Source organism: Homarus americanus, unplaced genomic scaffold (genome assembly GCF_018991925.1).
Source record: "Homarus americanus isolate GMGI-L3 unplaced genomic scaffold, GMGI_Hamer_2.0 scaffold40856, whole genome shotgun sequence".
NCBI classification, from domain to species: domain Eukaryota; kingdom Metazoa; phylum Arthropoda; class Malacostraca; order Decapoda; family Nephropidae; genus Homarus; species Homarus americanus.
The window spans coordinates 6,588,275-6,615,880 of NW_024734615.1; the positions used below are offsets into that span (position 1 = coordinate 6,588,275).

Here is a 27,606-nt window from a genome sequence, read left to right on the forward strand (position 1 = left end):
AATCACCGCTTTTTGAGATGCCCCAGCCAAAACGAGTGATTTCCGAGGAAAACCAATATCAAAATCGAATAAAACACATCCATCTGAAAACCTAGGCTTCATCTCCAGAATGATTTTGAGACCTAATCTAACCTAACCTAATATGTATTCACCATATATTAATCTAAACGGGGGCTAACACGCTAACGTGGACGAAGAGCGACCTTTGTACAGGGGTAAGATGAAAAATAACTAAAAATTTTAAGGCAAACATACCCCACACCTCGGTTATTATTCATGTGTGATGGATATGCAAAAGAAGAAATCTCATCTAATTTGAAGAGTTAAATAAAAAAAAAATGCATCAAAATAATAGTAGCTAATTATGGTCCAAAATTTAACTAATACCCATAATTTTAAACTAACCTAAACTTAAAATTCTAAAATTTGCTGGATGACTGAGATGATAATAATACTGGAAAAATACTTGGGTCGTATATCAACTTCCCCATGGTGGAACCGAAGTCTTTCCAACATTTGAAGAGAACTTGGGTTAGATTTGTTAGATTTGGTTAGGTAAGGTGTTTATTAGGTATTATTTTAGTTTCTGTTATCCAGGGAATCTTATGTGTTAGGATGGTTAGGTTCGGTTTGTTTACATAAAGTTAAGTTAGGTTAGATTACTTTGGATATCTAATTATAGGGATGACCAAAACTATAATTTTACCATTAATAAGTTTATTAAGTGTGATTATATTACTTTTTACTTCTTTTACTTCTATCCTCTTCGCTCATTAGCCGTTTGGACAGTTGTTCACGTCTCTGTTATGCACTGTTGGCAGCTACTGGGCTTGCAATGGCTCCTGAATGTACCTGATGTAGTATCTTGGGTTATTTAATGGGAGAATGAAGAGTCACATGGTCTGTCTGGCTGGCTGTTTATTCTCTGTTCTTGGTTACTGCGTGCCTAACACATTTTGTAAGAAGTAACATAATATATAATATATACATTCAATAAATGCAGCATATAAACATACATATATATATAACACTATTTTTCCCTTTCAAAAGAGAGCATGGCTGCTACAAATCCTAAATAAACAAAACTTACAGAATTACATATGGCAGGGAAGAAGAGAATAGAACACAACAAATATAACTTCCTAACTAAACAGTTTTGAAAGGCCTGTTCACAATTCAGATAATTAGAGGTCTAATTTAATTACAGGTCTCCTAACTCTGTTTGATCTTCTAGGACTATTCCCTCCATCAAGTTTTACAGGGGTTTTACTTGCACTCTGTGCATTATCAGTGACAGACATATCATCACTACAATCAGTTGACACAGTGAGTGGATGCTGGGAAACATCATCTTTGACATCATCATGATGATGATCATCTGAAAATGTGTCAAGTTTATCATCATGTCCTGGTGCTACATTCATCTCGTCATGTGCCTGAATGATGTGATCCACATGAACATACCTCAAAGAGTTACCACATTTCACTAAATATGTCCTAGATCCACATACCTTGTCGATGACACCAGTTATCCACTTTGCATGTACAGTACCATAACCTTTAGCCATGTTCCTAACTCTCACCCTATCATTTACCTTGAAAACTCTTTCACTGGAACTCTTATCATGATACATTTTTTGTTGAGCTTGTTTCCTCTCTACAACTTCAAACAGACTTGGCTTAACTAAACTTAATCTTGTTCTCAACTGTCTCTTCACCATTAACTCTGCAGGAGTACATCCTGTCACACTATGTGGCGTGGTTCTGTATCTGAGTAAGAAATTTGCTAGTCTGTGTTTCATTGATTTTCCTACAGTTCCTTGAATTACCTGCTTGGAAAGTGCTTCCTTTACAATTCTAACTGATCTCTCAGCTGCACCATTAGAGGCAGGATGATAGGGTGGGGTCAGTACATGCTTTACACCGTTGAATCTCATGAAGTTTTTAAACTCTGATGATTGGAATGGAGGACCATTGTCAGAAACTACCTCTTCTGGTATTCCATGTTCGGCAAACATTAATCTTAATTCATCAATGGTGCTACCAGCATTAGTACTGTACATGTGCTTAACATCAATCCACTTTGAATGACTGTCAATTAATACAAGAAATTTGTCTGTTCCCTTATCACAGAAGTCAATGTGTACTCTTTGGAAGGGACAGGTAGGCCATTTCCAGGTTTTCAAAGGTGTGCTGGGTGGCATACTCCTAACATTCTGACAAACAGAGCACTCAAGTACCATCATTTCTATTTCACCATCCAGTTTAGGCCACCACACAAAACTTCTGGCCAGTGCTTTCATAGCACATATACCTGGATGTTCAAAATGCAGTTCATTCAAAATTTGCCCTCTAAAACACCGTGGAATTAACACCCTCATACCCCACAACACACATCCCTGTTCTACTGATAATTGACATCTCCTTAAATGATACGGTTGAAAGTCTAAGGATGGACAAATCTCTGGCCATCCATTTAGTGTATACTGCAGGACTCTTCCTAATACAACATCTTTCCTAGTTTCATGAGCAATCATTCCGGAGGTGACTGGAAAATCTTCTGCTATCATGGTTACAGCATAAACCTTAGGCTCTACTCCATCATTTGATCCACTACCTGGCAACCTGGACAAAGCATCTGCATTGGAATGATCATCTGAACGTCTGTACTGTATCTCATAGTCATATGCCGACAATATCAAAGCCCATCTCTGCATTCTTGCTGCAGCAAGTGTAGGAACAGGTGATTTAGGACCCAAAATTGCCAAGAGAGGCTTGTGATCAGTTATTAAAACAAAATTCCTCCCATATAGATACTGGTGAAATTTCTTTACTCCAAATATGATTGACAAAGCCTCTTTCTCACCGTTAGGGTGAGAGTTCTCAAGGCATATGCAATGGGTCTTTCTTCACCGTTATCAATTATGTGACTTATGACAGCACCTAATCCATAGCCCTATGCATCACAAGCAAGCTTTAGTGTTCTACTGGTATCATAGTGGACCAAAACATCAGTACTAGACAGAGCAGCTTTACAATCTTCAAATGACTTCTGAGTTGCACTGTTCCATTTCCATGGTATCCCTTTCTTTAATAGTTCATGCAGAGGGGCTAAAACTGATGAAAGTCCACTCAAGAACCTTGAATAATACTGTATCATATCTAGGAAAGCTTTCAATTCACTGACATTTTTTGGAGCAGGTAAATTTACTATGGCTCCTACTTTATCTTCTACAGGTCTCAGCCCTTCTGCATTCACTTTGTAGCCAAGATAAGTTACTTCTTTAGCTAGGAATGAACATTTGCTCTTGTTGAGCCTGACATTGTGTGCCAACAATCTTTCGAATACTGTGGCTAGGGTTTTGACATGATTTTAGATGTCACTGTCAACAATAAGGACATCATCCTGAAAACATAACACATTGGGAAGACCCACAAGAATTTTGTCCATGATGCACTGAAATAACTTTGGTGCACTCTTAACACCATAAGGCAACCTTTTGAACTTATACAATCCTTTATGAGTGTTGATGGTAAGGTACTGTTGACTTTCAGCATCAACAGAGACCTGAGCATATGCTTGGGACAAGTCTAACTTAGTGAAAATGGTTCCACCTGTTAGTGCAGCAAACAAATCTTGAGATGTGGGTAAGGGATATTGCTCATCTTCAACAGCTTGGTTAATGGTAACTTTATAATCACCACATAGTCTAACAGATTTATCAGCTTTAGGTACAATTACTATTGGAGCAGCCCAATTGCTCTTGGCGGTTTTCACAATAATTTCCTCACTCACAAGTCTGTCTAATTCCTTCTCAACCTAACCTTTCAATGCATAAGGAACAGATCTGGACTTAGCATATATGGGTGTAACATCTTTGTCAATGGTGATATGAGCTTCATAACCCTTTATACCACCCTGTCCCTTTACAAATAAAATCTCGTATTTTTCAAGCAATTTCTCAAGACCTGGAATACTGTTACACATTCTAACACTAAATATCTCCTTCCAGTCCATCTCAAGTTCACACAACCAGTTCTTACCTAACAAAGTTGGTCTATTCACATAACTAGCTATAATTAATGGCAACTTTAAATTCTGATTTTTGTACTTTACCTCACACTCTAATTTACCTTCTGTGTTCAAAATCTCTCCAGTATAAGTTCTCAACATGACACCTGAGTCTTCTAAAGGCACATGCGCAAATAGTTTCTTATACATACCTTTACTCATTATGGAGAAATCAGCTGCAGTATCCATTTCCATGGTTACAGGTGTGTCATTAATACACAAGTCCACATTATACCTATGTTTAACTTTCTCTTCACGACTGGTGTAAATAGTAAACACATGGGCACTCTCATCATTATCAGATCCAAAATTACGAACACTCTCATGAATACTGTTTTTCATTTCCTTCTCTCCACCTTCAACTGCATATACTCTACCTCTATCACTTCTACAGGCAGGAGCAATATGTCCAATACATTGACAATTGTAACATTTTGAATTCTTGAACTTACACTGAAAGCTTTCATGTTTCCCTCGGCACCTCTTACATTTTAAATCAGCATGTGTTCCTTGTTTTGTGGCATACTTATTCCTTTTGGCTACAGTTACTTTACACACTGAGCCACTACTGCCAACTGTTTCACTACCAGCATTGGGAACAAATTCTCTGGTGTTTTTCTCGGCCAATTCCATGCTTGTAGCTATCTGACATGCACTTTCAAAAGTTAAGTTAGCGGTGTTCATTAACTTATTCTGTATTTTTTCATAATTCAGGCCTGTTACAAACCTGTCTCTTAGAGCTCGGTTCAAGAACTGTCCAAAGTTACAGTGAATGGATAACTTCTTCAAAGCTACTATATAATTACTTACTGATTCATCTTTACCTCTATCTCTGGTGCCAAATCTGTAACTTTCAGCGATCTCAAGTGGAGCAGGATCAAAATGTTGCTTCAGAATCTTGGTAATCTGAATCAGTGAGGAGTCTTTGGGTTTGTCTGGAGTAAGCAGATTGACCAGAGTAGAATAAACATTAGCTCCTACCTCTGTCAAAAAGATTGCTTTCCTCTTCTTTTCAAGGACTTTTCTCTTCTCCGCATCCCCACCGTCGTCCATTAATTCATTTGCCAGAAAGAAGAAGTCCATTCTCTCACAATATGATGTGAAATCTTCCTTGTCTGCATCATACTCCCCCACTCGTCCGATGTATCCACTGACGCCAGCCATGGTTGCTCTCTTCACTTAAATTCTCCAGGTTCAGAGTAGCCTTCCCTTAAGTGGTCACTATCCTCTCTTCAAGGACTTCACCAACACTTTGAGAATCCCATCCTCGTCGCCAGTGTAGTACGTATCTTGGGTTATTTAATGGGAGAATGAAGAGTCACATGGTCTGTCTGGCTGGCTGTTTATTCTCTGTTCTTGGTTACTGCGTGCCTAACACATTTCGTAAGAAGTAACATAATATATAATATATACATTCAATAAATGCAGCATATAAACATACATATATATATAACACTTGATACTCCTCCAGTGTTGGTCAAGTCTAGCCTTGAATGAGTTCACACTCAGTGCCATCACAACACTTTATGGTAGAGTGTTCCAAGAGTTCACAATTCTCACTCCGAAAAAGTTTGCCCTTACAGTTTCTGGACATGTGGCTTCTTCAACCTTGAGCTGTGACCCCTTGTGGGGTAGGGCTGGGCAAGAATCGTTAAAATTGGAATCGACAGTTCCGATTCTCAGTGCCAATGGAATCGCTGGAATCGATTCCAGAATCAATTCCTCAAAGTAAGCAAATACAGTACTGTCATATAGTTATAGGGGGCAGCGGGACTGCTAATCTCTGTCATGTCATCACTGCTGTCTTGAAAGGACAGCATGTAAATGTATTAAGTATTTACATTTTATTTTATTTTGGGAATACAATAAACTTAAGAAAGTAATGAAAGATGTTTATTCCTTACTTCTTAGGTAGGTAAAATATTTTTGTTGTAATTACCAAAATCTAATTTCCTTTAAAAAATAATATCATTAATTTGGAAATAAACATGTACTTCTTATCTGTTTACTTTACAGAAATATAATTTCCGTAGTATAAAAATAATGCCAATCATTTCGGAAATAAATACATAACTTTGATCATTATGATTATAAACATTACTCCTTCACAGTTCACAACTTCACACATAAACTAATGCCAATTGTTGATGAATCATAATAATTAATTGAAGCCTATATTGGGAACCTAATACAGTTTTATTCAAACACATACATGCAGCAGTGTAATCACAAAGAAACCAAACAACTGTATTGTACGTAACAAAGATATATGTTATCATTCTAACCTCTTAATTAATTAGAATTGATAATTAACAGTGTAGGTGCGCATGATCCAGGTATATGCTGATAACCACAAGGAAACAAGAAAACACGAAGTTCCCAAGCCAGAATGAAATGTTTTGATTACGCAGTAAATTTCATTATTTACTCGGGTGAAGTATAATTTGTTTATTTACTGAAGATATTTGTTTTTAGCTCATAAAATTCATAGAAATTACCTGGCCAGAATGTAATTTACATTGCTGGAATTCTTACAAGATGGTGATTATTTTAAATATAAACATCCTAAAATTTGCATTACACATACAAATTTTAGATCTAGTTTAAGAATTTTATCAGAGAGAGCAAAAATTTTATCTTTTGTGAAAAATATATGATGTGTATATTCAAAATATTCCCTGTCTTGCAAGGAATCCAGCAATGTCAATTATATTATCCTAACTTTAGTCTGAGGTATTATTTATTGCTAAACATGTAAGCCTACTGTTTTCACCCAAACATTTCTCAGAGAGGGAGGAGCCAGCGAGCGTGGGAAGAGGGGGGGGGGGAGTTGAGTCCATTATTTGAATGGACATTAACCGGCAACTGTATTTCTCTTAAATAATAATTGTGTGTGCATACCATCATACAATTAAGATGTTATTTTTACTACAACATATGTATTGTGTCGGAAAAAGTGTAGTTTGGGGGTTGGCCCAGTCTCCATTTCAATTAATCCCATATGTTCTGTTATTTCGTTTACGCGTTTCTCGTTTTACGAGGAACTCCACGGGTTCAATTGACCATATAAATGAAGACTACAGTAATACCCCGCTTTACGAGTTTCTACATTTATGCGGTACCCCGCCAGAACTGGAATTCCCGCTTTACGGGGTGCATCTACTCATATGCGCTGAGAGCGGCTGGCGGTCATCTTGCGCCGCGCCATTTTTGGATTCAAACCTCCCGCCATCTCTCCTGCCATGTTGGGTAAGCTGCGCGAGTAGGTTGCGCAGTGTATGTCTGTGTTGCGTTGTCGGTGACGTCATATGACGTTTCAGACTGTGATTGAGCCACGCATCCTTACCTCCCTCCCCGCGAGCTGTGATTGGTTTAATGTAATATGACGTGCCCTGCCGCGGGAGGGATGAAGCCCCTTGACCTACCCGCGTCAGTTACAACTCTCCCGGCTACACCTTGTATATCGGTAACTATTGTTCCACAAGAATGGCTGCCACCGGACCACCACTACCACAGAAAAACCTTGCATTACCTGGACCCAGCCGCCCTAAGCCAAAGAAGATGCGACGTGCCCTAACCTATGAGGTGAAGTACAGTACAAGATCATCCGAGAGTTGGAGAACGAAACAAGACAGGTTGATTTGGCGTGCCAGCATGGTGTGAACGAATCTACGATCCGGACGATAAAGAAGGATGCAGCCAAGATAAAAGAACACATGAACATCACATCTGCAGGTGCTTCAATGATCAAGTATTGCCACAACAAGGTGCTTCTCAAGATGGAGAAGTTACTTGTGAGCTACTTGATTCGTCAGGCAAGACGGAACATGGCGGTCGACACGCGGACATTGCAGGACTACGCCCGTGAACTCTACGAATCATTGGCGCGAAAGATGGGAATTGCAGAGCCCAAACCCTTCACTGCTTCCTCTGGGTGGCTGCAAGGGTTTAAAAAATGCAACAAGATCACTAACATTAATATTGTTGGTGAAAGAGCGAGTGCTGACCGTGCTGCCGCCATGGATTTTCCTCCATTCTTACGAGAAATTATGGAGGAAGGACAGTACACCGACGACCAGGTGTTCAACATGGATGAATCCGGGCTGTTTTGGAAGAAATTACCTTCCAAGACCTTTGTTGTCAAGTTTGCCAGCAAGTGTCGGGGCCGGAAGTTGCAGAAGGAGCGCATCACCGTCCTGTTCACCACCAATGCCTCCGGCACCTGTAAGCTCAAGTTGTCTGTGATCCACACAGCCCGAGCCGCACGCCTACAAAAACATGGACATGACCAAGCTAAATGTCCACTGGCTAACCGCACGTAAGGCGTGGATGTTCACTAGTCTGTCCCTCTCCTGGTTTGACGACTGTTTCGTTCCCAATGTTAAGAAATTCTGCGAGCAACATAATGTTCCATTTAACATTTTGTTGCTCCTTGACAATGCACCAGGACACTCACCCCTATTGTTGGATCGTCACCCCAGTGTAAAAGTGGTCTTCCTTCCTCCCAACACTGCGTCGTTAATCCAGCCCATGGACCAGGAGTTGATATGCAACATGAATGCTGCATTCTCCACAAAGAAGTTTAAGCTCCTGAACGACTACACCAACACTAAGGATCAGTTGCGAAACCTTCTGAGTGGCACAGATAGCGAGAGCGAGGACGAGTATCCAGAAGAAGAGTTGGCGGAGCATTAAGTGTGAGTAAAATAGTTTTGGAAAATGTTTAACGTCAAGAAAGCTGTTGATTTCTTGGTGGAGGCATGGGGGCAGCTGTCTGTGGCAACGATTCGTCACGCGTGGTGGCATGTGTTGCAAGGTATCCCTGGTGGGAGGCAGAGGCAACCTGTGGCTGGTGAGGCTCAGTCTGTTGCAGTGGCAGTGGACCTTGCAAGAGAGGCTGCACAGAGTGTTACAGCTGCAGGCTTCTCCGAAACCACCAACAACGACATCATGGAGGTAGTCAGGGAACCTGAGGTGACTGCCAACGAGATATTGGAAGATGATGACGTCAGTGAGGAGGCAGGTGGTGCGGTAGCACGAGAACAGAAGTTAACACAAGGTGATGTAAAGGATGCCATCGAGTTTGCCGAGAAACACAAGCTCATCCTTTCCAAAGACCCTCTCAATCACCGATATGAAGTCTCCAATAACCATCTCGACCAAACTTTGGAGCAGTATATCAAGATGTATCACGACCACATCAACGCCAGCCGTCAGCGTAACATCACCGACTTCTTCGCCCGCAACCCACAACAGCCAGCCCAAGTCGGTGACAGTGATGGTGACTTTGAGGGGTTTGTCAGGGAGGCCCTGACATCTGTGGTGGATAGTGATAGTGATTTACCTGAGGGCCACTAATCTGCCCTCTGCCTCGGAACCAGCCCCCATCCCCATGTGCCCAGTCATCTCTTCTACTAATGTAAGTGTTAAACCTTGATTTTTCTTTTACCTGGTACAGTACACCTAGACCCCGACTTACGACTACGTGGACTTACGACCGTCGGGACTTACGACCGCCTCAGATATAGATAAAAAAATAAAATAAATAAATAAAATAAAAATTTAAATGACACACGCATTTTCTATACCGAAACGTTTCCAGTTAATGTAGTCTCCATGTATAATTAGAAAATTATGGGGGCCCCATGTGCATTCAGCTGACTACATTAAAGGGTAAGTGCTCAGTCACACTGTATCCATTCCTTATTATTTATTACTTTCACTGTACTGTATCCATTCATCATTATTCATTACTTTTACTGTACTGTATTTCATTGAAGATTTTTTATTAAAAAAAAAATAATTTTTTTTTTTTTTTTTATCTATGTCGGACTTACGACCTGGATTTGGGTCCCTAACCCCGTCGTAAGTCGGGGTCTAGGTGTATATTATTCTCTTATTGATATTTCTCTTCTATATTATGTGTGTGTGCTTACCATCATAAAATTAAGATGCTATTTTTACTAGAACGTACGTATTGTCGGAAAAAGTGGAGTTTGGGGGTCGGCCCAGTCTCTATTTCAATTAATCCCATATGTTCTGTTATTTCGTTTACGCGTTTCTCGTTTTACGCGGACCTCCACGGTTTCAATTGACCGCGTAAATCAAGACTATACTGTATATCAGACCGTTAAACACATGAACCATGCATTGGTTGACAAAGGTAAGAAAAAATCTCAGAACTTCAATATGTTGGGTTATGACAAACAATGAGCAGGACAGGAGGATGTATGCCAGGTCCAGGAACCAAGCAAAGTCGGTGTGCAGGACTGAAAAAGAGTTCCAGAGGCGGATATGTAGGCATATCGGATCTGAGGCTTGAAGATGGTAGTCACGCAGATTCAGACCAGGACAAGGCAGAGGCATTAAAGAAATTCTTTCCTCAATGTTCATAAGAAAGGATGCGAACAATCTTCCTGTGTTTGAGGAAAGACAGTTCGACACAGCGCTGACCCACATTGTGTTCTCAGAAGAGGTTACAAGAAACAAATTGTCAAAACTAATGGTTCATTAGAATCCCGGCCCTAACATGGAGCATCCCAGAGTGCTCAGAGAGTTGTGCAACGAGCTTGCTGAGCCCCTTAAGATCCTGTTCTGTAAATGCCTGAATAAGCAAAAGGTCCCCCAATGACTGGAAAATGGCTTATGTGAGTCCTATATTCAAGCAGGGCGATCGTCACTCCATGGATATTTATAGACCAGTGAGCCTGACCAGCATAGTAGTAAAGTACTAGAGAGCATTATGAAAGATGCCATGATGGAACATCTACTAAAAAACAACCTTGTAAAGGACTGCCAACACAGTTTTGTGGGAGGACGCTCTTGTTTGACACAATTACTCATGGTGCAGGATGTTTGGATTCAAATTTTGGAAAATTGGAAATATCGACAATGCAGTACAGTATGTCCTCGTTTAACGTTGCCCCATGATTCGGATAACGTCCCGTCGTTTCAGTATAACGTCGTCACAGACTACTTTGTATGGCTCATGACCCCTTCTCATCTTGGCGTGCTATGCTTTCACCCGTGGAGAATCACAGCGTCGCCAAGCATTGCCAGTCTTTGTTAGGCTACCACAGAGTTCGTGCGTGTTTAAGTGTTTCTGCTTTTAGTATTGTATTCTAACCATTCGAAGTGGCTTCCAAGCACCCATCAGTGCTACTGATGCTAGTGTTGTGAAGAAGTATTGTAAGGCCATTAGCCTTGCTACGAAAAAGGAGGTTTTAAACCGGGAGGAGGAGCCACCCGCCGGGTTTCAGTGACTCGCCACCCTCCTCCTCCACTCCACTACTTACCACACACTTGCTCCACCACCTCTGTCCATCAGTTAGTACAATACAAAATGATTTACTTTATTTATATACACCTAGACCCCGACTTACGACTACGTGGACTTACGACCGTCGGGACTTACGACCGCCTCAGATATAGATAAAAAAAAAAATAAATAAAAAATTTTAAATGACACACGCATTTTCTATACCGAAACGTTTCCAGTTAATGTAGTCTCCATGTATAATTAGAAAATTATGGGGGCCCCATGTGCATTCAGCTGACTACATTAAAGGTTAAGTGCTCAGTCACACTGTATCCATTCCTTATTATTTATTACTTTCACTGTACTGTATCCATTCATCATTATTCATTACTTTTACTGTACTGTATTTCATTGTAGATTTTTTTTTTTTATCTATGTCGGACTTACGACCTGGATTTGGGTCCCTAACCCCGTCGTATGTATGTATATATATATATATATATATATATATATATATATATATATATATATATATATATATATATATATATATATATATATATATATATATATATATATATATATATATTATTACCCCGCCTAACGCGGTTTCACTTAGCGCGTTTTCGCATATACGCGGTGCCTTGCCAGAGCTGAACTTTCACTTAACACGGATTTTTTCCACATATACGCGGTGAGTGTCCGGCTCGAGATGCTATTTTTAGATTTTGCCCACGCGCCACCCGCCCGCCTGCCTGCCTGTGCTCCTCGCCTCTCCCTCCTCCTCCCTCCGCTTGGGCAAGCCGCGCGGTAAGGTTGCGCAGTGTGTGTCTTTGTTGCGTTATCACTGACGTCATATGACGTATCGGACTGTGATTGGCCATGCATCCCTACCCCCCTCTGCTGCTAGCTGTAATTGGCTTAAAGTATTATGACGTGACCACCCCGAGGGAGGGAGGGAGGGAGGAGAGACGACGCTTGACCTAGCCGCGGCAGTTTCATCCCTCAAGGCCACCCCGTGTTAACGCGCATCCATTGTTCCGTAAAATGGCTTCCGCCGGACCACCATCGCCCCCAGAGAGAGACCTTTCCTTACCTGGACCCAGCGGCACTAAGCCAAAGAAGACACGACGTTCATTAAGCTACGAGGTGAAGTACCAAATTGTTCAAGATTTGGAGAAAGGAAGACGGCAAGTTGATCTCGCGCGCCAGCATGGCGTCAACGAATCTACGATTCGTACGATCAAGAAGGATGCAGCCAAGATCAAAGAGCACATGAAAATCACAAAGTCTGCAGGTGCTTCATCTATCAGGTATTGCCAGAACAGGGTGCTGGCAAAAGTGGAAAATTTGCTGGTGAGTTATTTGGTGCGTCAGGCGCGACGCAACATGGCGGTGGACACGCGCTCAGTGCAGGAGTACGCACGTGAGCTATACGCAGCAGTGACACGTAAACTGGGAATTGCAGAGCCCAAACCCTTCAATGCTTCCTCTGGTTGGCTGCATAGGTTTAAGAAGAGGAACAAGATCACCAACATCAACATTGGTGGTGAGGAAGCGAGTGCTGACCGTGTGGCGGCTAGAGATTTTCCTCCGTTTTTACGTGAGATTATGGAGGAAGGACAGTACAGTGACGACCAGGTGTTTAACATGGACGAATCTGGTCTTTTCTGGAAAAAGTTACCTTCCAAGACCTTCGTTGTCCAGTCTGCCAGCAAGGTAAGGGGTCGGAAGTTGCAGAAGGAACGCATCACCGTCCTGTTTACCACCAATGCCTCCGGTACCTGTAAACCAAAGTTATCGGTGATTCACACAGCCCGCAAGCCGCACGCCTACAAGAATATGGACATGAACAAGCTTAATGTCCACTGGCTAACCGCACGTAAGGCGTGGATGTCCTCTTCTCTGTCCCTCTTCTGGTTTGACAACTGTTTTGTTCCTGACGTGCAGAAATTCTGCGAGCAACAGAATGTTCCATTCAATATTTTGTTGCTCCTTGACAACGCACCTGGACACTCGCCCCTACTTATGGATCGTCACCCCAACGTAAAAGTGGTCTTCCTTCCTCCCAACACTACGTCATTAATCCAGCCCATGGACCAGGAGTTGATCTGCAATGTGAAAGCTGCGTACTCTGCAAAGAAGTTCAAGCTCCTGAACGACTCTACCAACACCAAGGATGAGTTGCATAAGCTGGGTGACACCGACAGCGAGAGCAAAAGCGACGAGGACAAGGAACAAGAGGCGGTGACTCAAGAACTTCTCGTCAAACAATTTTGGAAGAAGTTTAACGTTAAACAAGCTGTAGACTTCTTGGTGGAGGCATGGGATCTGCTGACTATTGCTACGATTCGTCACGCATGGAGACATGTGTTGCATGGCATACCAGGTGAGAGGAGGAGTGAACCTGTGACTGGTGAGGTTCAGACTGTTGCAGTAGCAGTGGACCTTGCCAGAGAAGCTGCGCTCAATATTACAGCTGAAGGCTTCTCCGAGACCACCAACGAAGACATCCTGGAGGTGATCAAAGATCCTGAAGTGACTGCCGACGAGATGTTGGAAGAAGAACACGCCAGTGAAGAGGAGGAAGAAGGTGCGTCATTCTCCGAAGAACCTAGTTTAAGTCATAGTGATATTAAGTGTGCCATAGAGTTTACAGAAAAAATTAAGTCCGTCCTTTCCCGCGACAATGACGATGAACGCTATGAAGTCTTCCATACCCGACTGGTGCAGGCTATGGAGCCGTACATCAAGGTGTATCACGACAACATCAACACCAGCCGTCAGCAAAGCATAACCGAGTTCTTCGCCCGCAACCCACCACAGCCAGCCCAAGCCAGTGATAGTGAAAGTGAAGTTGACTTTGAGGGATTTGTCAGGGAAGCCCTGACAACTGTAAGTGACAGTGATGTTGATTCACCTAGTAATGGTGATTCACCTGAGGGCCAGTAATCTGCCCTCTGCCTCGGAACCAGCCTCCATCCCCGTATGCCGACCCATCTCTTCTACTACCGTAAGTGTTCCACAAAATTTTTCGTTTTTTAACCTATTCTTTATTTTTCCTATGTTAACCTTTATCTTTCCTAACCTAACCTCTTCTATATTACTTGTTTTTTCATACCATCATAAAGTTAAGATAGAATTTTTACTACAACATAGTTATGTGTCGTCAAAAAGTGGAGTTTGGAGGTCGGGCTGGGTTCTATTGGAATTAATCCCATATGTTCTGTTGTTCACTTAACGCGGATTTCACTTAACGCGGGACCCTCTGGGTTCAATTGACCGCGTTAAGTGGGGTACAACTATACATAGAAAATCTAAAATGGGTGTCTCTTTTTCTTCTCAGCACCACAAAACTCTCACTTTTAAGCTTACCAGCCATTTTAAAGTGAATTACAAACGAAAATTTTGTCAGTACACAGCGCAATCACTAACGTTGGGACTCAAAAATACATAATTTAACAAATTTTGGTACGACTGAGGCGTTCGTATGTCCGGGTGGTCATAAGTCGAGTAGGATGGGGAGGAGCCGTTCTCTCCTCGACTTACGACGGGGTTCCGTCCCTACGACCAGGTTGTAAGTTGAATTGGTCGTAAGTCGAAAAGGCGAAAATAATACATAGAAATTCTAAAATGGGTGTCTCTTTTTCTTCTCAGTACCACGAGAACTCTCACTTTTACGCTTGCCAGCCATTTTAAATGGAATTACAAACAAAAATTTTGTCAGTACACAGCGCTATCACTAACGCCAGGACTCGAAAAACGTAATGTGAAAAATATTTTATACGCCCACGGCAGTCGTATATCCGGGTTGTCGTAAGTTGAGGAGTACCTGTATCTGAATTTTGCCCAGGCTTTCGACAGCATAGCCCAAGAAAGGCTGAGAATTAAACTGGACGGGTACAGGATTCAGAGAAGTGTCCAAGCGTGGATTGGAGACTTTTTTCATAACCGCAAGCAGTGTGGTGATTATTGGCACAAAATCGTCATGTGTACTCATGACAACCAGGGTACCACAGTGCAGTATATGGGTCCATTGTTGATTGTTTCATAAATGACATGCCAGAAGCTATACACTCTTCCAAACAAGGATCTCTGTCAGCTTTAAGAGTGGTTGAAGAAATGGCTGTTAAGATTCAATGGTACAAAGTATAAGTGGATTCATCTTGGTCATACCAACGGTAACTACTACTTACTACTTTGCTGTCACTCGGAATCGAGTATGACGATCATCCAGCTATGATACAATGATATGGGGTATTAGGGATGTCACCTTGGTAAATGAGTTTCGAGGCGACTAAAGAGACCGATACGAGACCCGCAGCATTAGGAGGCATATCACAGGTTCCAACGGGATGAAGAAACGGCATTAATGGAGACTGAATATGAAAAGGACCTGGTTGTGCATGTTGACAATGAATTGAAGTTATCGGGCCATCATGAAAAGAAGGTGAATCAAGCAACTATACTATTACTACAGTATTTTCTCAATTTAATGAACTAATTCAAGCCACCTCTTTCCGTTAAATCGAAATCAACATTATTTTCGCTTGATTTAGCGAAATACTTCACTAAATCGAGCGTGATTCCATTAAATTCCGCGCCACTTGGCGTATGTGTTCTGCCGCTACCGCTTGTGTTGTTCACTGTTACCTCTTGGTCTACCTCTTAGTTACCGGTAACTAACTACTGTGCTTAGACATCATGCCGAAAGTATCTCAGAAGTCTCAGAAAGGAAGTGGTATGGGGGAGAAAGTGAAGAATGTGGCTATCAATTTGAAGAAAAAAAAAATGGAAATAGAAAAAATTGAAAACAAACACTGAACCCCCCTAGTTTAAGGTAAGCCATGAACAATGTTTCTATGTACATATCACGTGTCTGAGGTGTCTCCATAGATGTGAACGTATTAACGTAATTAATCTCGATTTAGTGAAAAGCCAAGAGGAATAATGAGCTGAAGATAGCAAGGGAGGCAAAGTCAAACCCCAAGGGATTCTATCAAATGTATCAAACTAAAACACGAGAAAAGATTGAACCAATACGGTCAGATACCGGCGAGCTAACTGATAATGACGGAGAAATGAGCAATAATCTGAATAAATATTTTTCAACAGTTTTCACCACCGAAAATTTAAACATGATACCCGAAACTCCGACTCTAAACAGAGATAGTGAAGAAAATAAACTTATGTGAGATAGTAGTGACTAGTAACGATGTTAGTAAGCAAATAGACAAACTAAAGCCTCATAAGTCACCAGGTCCCAATGAGATATTTGCCAGAGTATTAAAGGAATGTAAGGAAGAGCTTAGTATGCTCTTAGCAAAGTTGTTTAACATGTCCTTAAAAGCAGGTGTAGTACCAGAATCCTGGAGAATAGCGAATGTAATACCGATTTTCAAGAAGGGAGGTAGATCACTATCCTCTAACTACCGTCCAATGAGTCTAACATCAATTGTAGGTAAATTACTGGAAGCAATCATTTCAAACTCTATTCGAAATCACCTGGAGAAGCACAAGTTGATCAATGATTCCCAGCATGGCTTCACAAGCGGGTCTTCATGTCTAACTAATCTATTAACATTCTTTTCATCAGTTTTTGAATCGGTGGATGAGGGGCACAATTATGATGTGGTATATCTCGACTTTAGCAAAGCCTTTGACAGAGTCCCCCACGAAAGACAAATAAGAAAAGTGGAGGCTCATGGCATTAAAGGTGATATTCTAAAATGGATTAGGGCGTGGTTACAGGACAGAAAACAGCGAGTGAGCATTAACGCACTTAATCCCATTGGAGCAACGTCACTAGTGGAGTTCCCCAAGGCTCAGTACTTGGACCATTAATATTTATTATATACATAAATGACATAGATATTGGCGTAGACAGCAACATAATCAAATTTGCTGATGACACTAAAATAGGACGTGTAATTAAATATGACGAGGACTCCGCAAAACTACAGGAAGATCTAAACAAATTTTTTGAATGGTCTGAAAAATGGCAGATGAAATTCAATGTGGACAAATGTAAAGTACTCAGTATAGGAGATGTAAACAGGGAAACCAGATGAACAACAATGTTATTGAGAAATCCGACTGCGAGAGATTTAGGAGTAATGATAAGTAGGAATATTAAGCCAAGTAAACAATGTGTATTTGCTCGAAACAAAGCTAATAAAGTACTTGGGTTCATAAAAAGGAGTGTTAGTTACAAGACAAGCGAGGTCATCTTAAAACTATATCTTGCGCTTGTGAGACCTCACTTGGATTACACAGCTCAATTCTGGTCACCGTATTACAGAATGGATATAGAATCCTTGGAAAGAATTCAGAGGAGAATGACAAGACTAATACCGGGCATTAGGAACCTTGAGTACAGAGACAGGTTAAAGCATCTTAATTTGCACTCCCTCGAGAGACGTAGAGTGAGGGGCGACATGATCGAGGTGTATACATGGAAGTCAGGGCTAAACAAAGGGGACATTACAAAGGTACTCAAACTATCCAACCAAGAGCGAACTCGTAACAATGGTTTTAAATTAGACAAATTTAGATTTAGGCGCGAAATAGGTAAACATTGGTTTAGAAATAGAGTACTGTAGTGGACGACTGGAACAAATTGCCAAATATCATCATTAACTCGAATACGTTGGATAGCTTCAAACATAAGTTGGATGGATATCTATTAGCAATAGGGGCTGGATGTTAAGTGGGACTGCCCAGTATGGGCCAATAGGCTCGCTGCAGTTTCCTCCATTCTTATGTTCTATACCCTTTCCACGCTAACCTGGCCCATAAGCCACGCCCCTCGTCTGTAGGTACAAATAGCTGATTGGTTCCCCTGAGCGTCTTAATAATAATAATAATAATAATAATTAACGGTTTATTGAAAGAGCTTGGCAGCCAGAAGGCTGAAAATATACAGTTACATATTTGGGGAATGGGTTACGAATTACAAATAATATACAAGTAACATGAGTGACACAAATAAGACATGTAATAACTAGATGGGGAAAAGCTCAAACTACAGTTCATTTCAACATAGTGACAGTGCAAGGAGTAGTGTTTACTGGGAGTGAATACACTGATTTATTACAAGTTATTGATAATTTTTACAATGGTTGGGACTGGGCTGTTCTTATAGCGATCAGTTCGTGCACGTATGGGCTGGATGCGGTTGTGGTGTCGAACAGCAATTCTCGGACTAGGGATCTCAGGTGGTAGTAGGAGCCGGTGTCGGGGATGGTGAAGAAGCTTCTTACCAAATTTGCAGATGAGGTCGTGGTGATGGTCAGTGAGAGTCGAAAGGGTCAGTGTGTTGAGCGCTTCTTGATATGCGCATGTATAAGCCCACATTTATATCGACCTTTTGTGATAAATATTTAAAATTCTCTAACATCCTCTCTGAAGTGCATTTTGATAGTTCAGATATTTAACATTATTTTAGATAATATCAGGTCTGCTTACCAATTGTGAACACATTTAGTTTGAATTTTCTATGAACTAATCAGCTATTAGTATAAAAAAAGGGGAATGGCTTATGGGCCAGGTTAATGTGGAAATACTATAGTTCACTAATTTGAGTTAAAATAACAGAAAAAATTCCTTCTACTAAATCAAGTTTGTTATACAGTATCGGATTCCGTTAAATCGAGAATATATTGCAGTAGGTCATTCAGATACCTAAATGGTCTGTCCCTCATTATGCTATTCAAGAGAGAGGTGCTTCCCCGTCTGGTCCTTGAAATACGCTAGAGATTGTCAGTCAGATTAAAAATATCCAAAGGAGGGCACTACAGCACCATTACTCAGAGATTAGAATGCCTGCAACTTCCTAGCTTATACGTACTATAGACGGGCAAGGGGTGACCTAATTGGAGTTTATAAACATCTCAGAGGGCACTACTCAGTCGAGTATCCATACCTGGAGCTGGCGTACACCCGCCCCACAAGGTCACAGCTCAAGGCTGAAGAAGCCACAAGTTCAGAAAATGGTGATAGCCATTTTTTTAGTAGTGAGAATTGGCATGGGTGCAGATACATTCAGGAGGAAGTACTTGCCAACAGTGTGTAACAGACGTGACAGACCACCCAAGCTGCTAACGAGCCAATCAGTGGTGAAGAGGATAAACGTATTTAATAACTGTACCAATTATCATCTATGACTACATAACCTTTGGCTTCAGAAGTTGTTATTCCTCAACAGGATATTTGAAGAGCCATTTTCATTTGAACCTCAACAGAAAGGGGTGTTCAAAGAAGAAAACCATAAAAATATTTCATGTTTATTTTTATTACATCAAACAAACAATTGTTTTTTTTTTTGTTTTTTTTTTGAATGTGTTGAGCATCATCTGCAAAAAAAAAAAACTAGCACTTGAACTATCAAAGCATATACAGGTACTCCCCAACTTGGGACCGACATCCAGGTCGTAAGTCGGAAATGCTTAAATAACACTCCGAAAATTTGGGTGTCTTTTTCTTCTCAGCACCACAAAACACTCACTTTTAAGCTTGCCAGCCATTTTAAAGAGAATTGCAGATGAAAATTTTGTCTGTGTACAGTACTGACTTTGGGACTCAAAAATACATAATTTTAGTACGACTGAGGCGGTCGTAAGTTCGGGTGGACGTAAGTCGAGTCGGACGTAAGTCGGGGAGTACCTGTATACATATATTAATTTATATATACCCTTAAATGTACAAGTTCCATTTCACTCTAAAGCACTGAGGTTTTGCACAAGAAAATTACAGTACGTAACATCCTGTCAGTATTACTAACTTTATATGCACTCTCATGGGCTTATTATCCATAAAATTACAGTAACAACTTGATTACAGTAGTAGGGTGTGTCATAGGAGGGAAGATCAGCTAAAACTAATGGCCCATCACTTTTTTGGTAGATTTTAGTGTATATAAACAAAATAATTTCAGTTTCAATATTTTGCAACCTTTTGCTAGGTAAATTTTATCGTGAAATTTATCGAAAATCTAACGTACAGCTGCATTAGTGCATTACAATTAAATAGTGAACATTGCTTTCTGACTTCATTCTTTAACAACCCAACTAACAATATTTTTTCTGTTTCAGATTCTGGTACATTTATAAGTTGATAATATTTGCGATATTTTTCTTGTGTCAGGACGAGGAACCAAAATCAGCCATCTCAGTCACTATCTTGGGTCTGGGAGAGAGCTCCTGGAGTCGGAGTTGCCTACATTGAGAGATGCTTTGAGATACGGTGTTTTAATCAGGCAAATCAGTGAAAAGAACCAAAGATCTTACACAAACAAAGACATTGCCAGTGATATGACCAAAGCTGTCTTGGCACAGTACACTCTGGCTAACGCTCAGTTCAAGCCTCCAGTCATAACAAGTCAGAAGAAGATTAGTGAGAGACTAGCAGCCAGTTGAAGGCGAGAATATCTCTCTTGTGGGAAGCTTCCACAGTTGAACCCAAGCTTTAGCAAGCAACTGGACCAGTTATTTGACATAATTACTTACAAGTGCCCAATTGTTCTCTGTCTGAGTTTGGATCGTCGTGACTGTGGAAATCAGGCCCACATCTCTGTGGCGTGAACTAGAGATTCTGTGATCAGACTGGCTTTGTCAAAGCACAGAAGACTGGCGTGTAGGGGCTCTCATGATTTCTAGCCAAGATATTCGAGGTCCAAGAGACAGAGGAGGCTGCCACAGAGAGAGACAGAAGAGGAGAAAAGAGTTACCCGAGGAAAAAGAGACTTGGCAGAGAAAGGCTGGTTGAGGTAAAAAAAGGCCGATGATTGGAGTCAAACTGATTGAAGTTTAATGACTTCCCCCATGGCTGATCCGAGTGCTGACCAGGAGAATGGTGAGTTTGTCCCCAACTTGAAAAAATGTGATCCCAAACCTTCCAGGCATAGATTCAGAAATAGGAAAGATATCCAGGCAGCTCTGGCCAGCATCTTTGACACCACACTGGTCTCAGAAACTGCAGAATAGCAACAGCTGCCTGGTTAGCGGTGGTTTGATAACACCTGATGATGTTCACCTGGTGATAGATCATAACAAAGTAAGGAGAGCTCAGGAGAAACGTCAGTAACCTAGAAGAGGAGTTTGATAAGGGGATAAGAAAATGGGAATCAATTGTTTGTTCTTTGGCCAGGAGAAGGGATGACACTAAAGGAGTGTTCGCAGAAAGTTGGAGATTCTGACAAGTTGTTCCCTGCCATGGTGAAGGAGAACACTACTCCTGCTGCAGTGAGCCAGGAGGAGTATTTGTGGCATTCACTCCAGAAAGATGACATCAGAAATAAAGCTGAATAGTGGCAGATAACATTGTGAACTGAAAGCTCAGAGAGGAGCGTGAATAACCAGACCCTGCAGGCCATTGGAGGGACCTTTGCTTTCTGAACCTGGGGTGGCAAGAAGTCGCCACAGTGGATAAATGGCGGAAGGTGGGAGGAAGCTGGTCTGGATTGTTTGTGACCTCCACACCAGCGAGTTGCCACTCAGACATCTGATCCAGGAGCTGGATGGTACTCTTGACAACAGATGGTCTGCGTCCTCTTGGCAAGATGCTGGACTCACCACTGAGTTGAAATAAATCCGAGCTTTGAAAAAAAAATCACCGTTGGCCTCCACTCGTTGAGCACATACTCATTGTGACCACCATTTTGACCAGTACTATGGTTACATGATTTACATTTCTGGGTCCATGCCTGATAGACTTGCTTACCTGCAGATAGGTCAGTCTCATTCTAGGTGGCTCTAGCGGCTCTCAGTTTCTACTAGAATTTGGAGTGGCTCATCATAAACTGAAAGGAACCAGCTTCACAACCTGAGACTTATTGTCCAATTCATAAGTGAGTGTCTACTTGCAAGTGGTTCCAACACCAAGGTCAAGTCATCGTTCTCGAAAGGTCGAGGGGCATGTTCTCTTCCAGCAGACTCTGAGGAGTCCCAGCCAAGGAAGGACTGTTCAGGTGTGGAGCAGACTGGGGAGATCTTGGTATGCTCATCGAGGCAGTTCTGCAGACAATGCTTCTGATAAGATAAAGGAGGAGAAAATTAACGTCAAAAAGTCTTTGGATATGAGACTTATGAGAGGATCGTGTGAATCAGTTGGTGGCCAGTTCCTTCAGGGTTGGAAAGGCTCTGAATCCCAATCTAAGTGCCAAGACCCTCACTGATCTCATAGATCTGGATAACATCAGGCTGGCAGTAGAGCCCCCTTACCTGCAGCCTCACCAATGTTTCAAGTCAGAGCTTTCCTGGACAACCCCATGCATGTCCTGCCTGGCCCTCGCACACCCAGAGTATAGGCGTTGTGTACAGCAAGTGGCCGAATGGCAGTCACGTGTACAACCAGGAGAGGAGGAAGGCTACATCAAGGCTCAGGTGGTCAGCAGGAGGTGATGATGAAAACAGAAGCAAGAAAACTATGTTCTATAGTTGTGCAGCAACACCCGAATTAAGTAATGTGATAAAACCGGTTTTTGTATTTGGTGATTTTTGTTTCTAAAGAATATTAGAATTTAATAAATAATGTCAAGATCATTGGTTTCACTATTCTGGATCATTTTTCATCCTAATAAATTAATACAGATATATTGCTTTAAATATTTCTTAGTGGTGTTGGTAAGAATTAGAATACTGAATTTTCATAAGATTTCAAGTTAAAAATTTACTTAGTAAACTTTTTCAAATCTGAAGATATCACATGATTCTCTTTATAGAACTACATCATTAATACCATGGGCGATTTTCCAACTCAAAAAAAAAAAAATTCACTCTGTATATTTTACCCTATTTATTGACAGTAGGCCTAAAAATTTGCCGGGTAGAGTTGTCAAATGACCGCGAATTGCCAAACTGAATAACATTGGCTGACTGGGGGAGGTTACATTATTACTTCTGTACAAAGAAATGTATATTCCCTTGATGTGTTTGCCCTTAGACAATTATTTCTTTTACGTGTGTGTGTGTGTGCAAAACACATACAATTAAATAATAACTGGAAAATCCTCTCACAAATAATCAGAAACAAAAAATAGTATTAAAAATGTTGAGTCTGCCCTCAAGTCTACTCCGTGCTTTGTTATTAATAAAGCACGGAGTAGACTCGACGTTTTTATTACTACATTTGTTTCTGATTATTTGTGAGAGGATTTTCCAGCTATTATTATTTATCTGTACGTGTTTGTCTACACTCACACACACATATATACAATACAGGTAAAGGAAATTACAGTCTCTAGAATGAATGGCTCCCTGTCCCAGCCGCAAAAATGCTGGCAACTTTTAAACTACCCACAGACATTCTTGGGTACATTCAGGGTGTCATCCAAGAAAATAAATATCTGCAAATTGCCTGGATGTACTGTACTGTATTTAATTTTACATGCTTGCAATATCTATGTAAGAGAGAGACTTTCCAACATAACCTCTCAAAGCCTGCACATTTTGTCTTATAATTTTGCATTAACAGTATCATCATCAATGTTTTGTGGCTATTTTCCAGGCTTGTGTGGGTTAGCCATGATTACCTGATGGCAGATTTCTATCTGAACAGTTTCTTGCAGCTTCTCTTTTTGAGGTTCTTAAGCTCTTTCCAAGTCATTCCTTGCCTGCCCCTGGCACTCTTCCGCTCTACATTTTGACTTATGCATCTCTTGACTTATTGGTCTCTTCCATTCTCTCCACAAGTCCAAACCATCTCAGTTGACCTCTACACAAACCTTTGTCAATAGTACTCTCAATCCCCACTTTGAATAGGGTTCCCCATTATTCAATGTCAATTTACATATCCACCTCACCATTCATTTCAGCTCATTCAAACCTATATATGTCATCCTCTTTACCTGCCCATGTTTCACTGCCATACATCATGACAGCACTACTGTATTTCACCCAGGTAACAGAACTCAGTGATGCAGTCCAGTGCTATATCCCCAATGGTGAATTTCTCCAGCCTTACTATGGCATACAGTTAATTTAAAATCTGCAACAACTTGCATTCTGCTATCTACTCTACATCTCTTCTGTACCTAACTCCACACTTGCTGCACATTGTTGAGTTGCTGCCAACACCTTTCTTACAGACAGCACATGGCCATTTTCCACCACAGGTCCTTTACCCATGCCATTAATCAATATTTTTGTTTTCACCACATTGACTCCCAGGCCCTTTGACTCTATTTCACCCTTTCATCACTTAAATTTTTTCCAATGCCTCTTAAATACTAAGACATCAGCATACAATAACACCCAGGGCAGACCGATTCTAAAGTTTCACGAAATTGCCTCCAGCACCATGATAAACAGACCCCTGATGAACCATTACATTCGCCTCAAATTCCTCGCCATTTACCCTCGGAGGGTTTTGAGCCCTCATATAATGCCAAAATCACTCAAACGAGGGAAGCATATAAATGAAAATTTCAATATACATAAAGGCTCGACTCTTAAAGTCCCATTTCAAGGTTAAAGGCCGAGATGAGTGATGGAGAACTAGCTTCCATACTGAAGTTCCACTGACAGTGCCACCCATGTCGATTAATTTGTGGGATATAAAACCCATCAAGAATTGGGAGGTGAACATCATATTTTGACTAAACTGATGAATGTATCCTTATTAGGACATTAGCCAGTACATAATATACTTTAGAAAAGAAAAAACAACTCGGGGTTAATGTTAATTACATCCAAAAGCCACACTGTGTAAGGGAGGTTATCATTAAGGTACCTTGAGATGAAGGTCATTGCTGAGGAATATGCCACTTCACGGGGATGGAAATGGCCTCAGAATGGACATAGACAAAGCAATAACCCTCTTAGTCATGTGCTCATGCTACACAGTGCAATACAGCTGAGCAAGTTCAATTAGTCTGGTAATCAAGTTAAATTTCTATGCTTTGGAGCCTTGCAAATTACATCTCTGAATATTCTGAAGATGCTCAGCAATATTTAAATAGGATTTGATAGTATAAACCAGACAAAAAGATGTTTGTTATTCTTTACTTTACAAACTGAAAACTTATTGTATTTATGGCTACACTTCAGTCTCAATTTTAGTTGTTAGTTTATGATCAAATCTGACTTAGGCACCCTTTAACAGAACGAAGTCCAAGAGATTCTTTACCTGAAGCTAGTGCTAATACTTTCAGAGCCCCATTTCAAGGAAGTCTCTGTAAGAGAGCCTAGTCACATAGAATAGAGGAATAGTTCTCAGGATCCGGTTGTATAAACACTCCTTAATGGCCTTTCTAGGAACACTGATCTTGGGGTTTCTTTAGAATTTTCTAGAAAAGGTCAGTTTAGCTAATGTTCACTTAGATGTTGCATAATTACTAACAATTTCTGATGTTGAAAGTTCTTAAAGTAAAAATCCATAACAAGGTCTAAATTGCTCTGTACTGTACAGTATTTAATAGGAATTGTTTACACGTATTACTGACAATTTCTGATGTTGAAAGTTCTTAAAGTAAAAATTCATAACAAGGCCTAAATTGCTCTGTACTGTGCAGTATTTAATAGGAATTGTTAACACGTAGACTCGCACTGTCTCTAAGGAAGATTCCCTGCAAGATTTTGTCAAAAGTTTTGCAATTTCTTATTACAGTGGTCCCTCGGTGAACGAGATTTCGGTTAACGAGTTACCTTCCATAAGATTCTTAACTTCGGTTAACAAGCAATCCCTCGATTAACGAGTTTCTTACGAGCCGACCTGAACATGTGTTCGCTTGTATTTGGCGGTCCACCAGCTGTAGTATTAGTCCGCCAATACAGTAATTGGTTCTAGGGCTTAAATTCCTTACCATTTTAGCAAATATCAAGAAGTTTATACTATTCAATAATTTAAAAAATTTAATATTAAATTTTTTAGTAATTTTAACAATTATTGAACATAATTGAAAGTAATGAAACTGGTTTTATGCGTGCCATCCAGCCTCTCAACACACCATACAGGCGTCAGTCTTTGTGTCTTTTCAGTGGAGGTAACATCTTGCTTGAGACTCTTCAACTAAATGCTTTTTCTCTGTTTACAAGTAAATTATTGGTCATTTTGAAATTTATTTTACATATTGACAATATATAATGCAGTGCAGTGTTGATTTAAAGAAAATAATCTTGAATTACACCAAGAGAACTAAAATTTTATGGGTGAAATGGCGCCATGGGGTGACTTCTCTTCCACCCCAATGCCTTCTCTTCTCCCTTCTCCTCCACCCCCATTCTAATTCCCATCATCATCCAGGAGCCTTCTACATACACACCTCAAAGTAAGTGTACTTTTCTACCATTTTTGTTGAATTTAGGCAATTTTCGGTGAGCTGGAACCAATTACCCAAAAACCCATTGAAACAATGGTTTCGGTTATCGAGTTTTTCGGTTAACGAGCAGCCTTCTAGAACGGATTGTGCTCGTTAACCGAGGGACCACTGTATATTAATGGAAAATTATTTTTAAACTGGTTATAGTAGTGTGGATCTTGACATAAAACTTTACTTTTTTGTCTTTATCAGCTAGTGCAAAAAATAAAAGAGATCAAGGACTGTAGCAAGATTGGAAACCAATTTCTTATTGGAACCTGTTATGCCTACAGTTGAGGATAATATGGAGGAAGACAGGCAGGCAGGCAGAGGAAGACAGCCCAGAAGCACAATCCGTCGCACAGCTCATGTCAAAAGTCAGGGAGATCATTGAGGTGAGTGAACTGTTGAAACACCTCATCGAACAGCACCCTCCCTCCGACGGCGACAGTGAAAGTGTGTCCGGTATCATAGGCAGAGCACTCCAGCCTTATGTTGACCAGCTAAATCATCACCACAACGCATTGCGGCAGAGACAAATTACAGACTTCTTTCATCAACAACAGCAGCCACCTCAGCCACCTGTACTACGTCAAGCTGACTTTGAGAGTTTTCAAGAGGACGATAAGTTACTCGAAGAGTTAGTGCCGGGTGGGGACCACTAACTCTCTACCCTCTAGCCTCGGAATCCCTTCCTTCAAGACCAGCTCAAGTCTGTAAGTACAGTAACATTCCCAGTAACAAATGTATTCTTCCTTATTGTACCCTTTTCATCACTTTGTAATAAACCTAGCCATGCCTATGTGTGTTTCAGATACTTTCCATAACATTATCTATATCTATAGTGGGTCTAAATGGTTGTAAAATGGGAAAATTGAGGTTGTGTCTTGGGTGCCTGGATCCAATTAGAATAAATCCCATAGGTTCTGTACTTTCGTTATCACGCACTCAGCGTGGTCCCAATTAGACGTGATAACCAAG

General features: G+C 40.8%; 1 protein-coding gene across 1 annotated transcript in view; it reads left to right on the top strand.

Annotated features, from left to right (window-relative positions):
* The window catches only part of LOC121870404, a 29,330-nt gene extending 1,845 nt beyond the window's left edge, over nucleotides 1–27,485 (top strand). Inside the window, exon 2 of the mRNA XM_042372241.1 lies at nucleotides 26,919–27,485. Within this exon, the coding sequence (XP_042228175.1) occupies nucleotides 26,919–27,290 (372 nt within the window). The 3' untranslated portion in view covers nucleotides 27,291–27,485. The remainder of the gene's footprint in view (nucleotides 1–26,918) is intronic.
* Nucleotides 27,486–27,606: the final 121 nt, after the last annotated feature.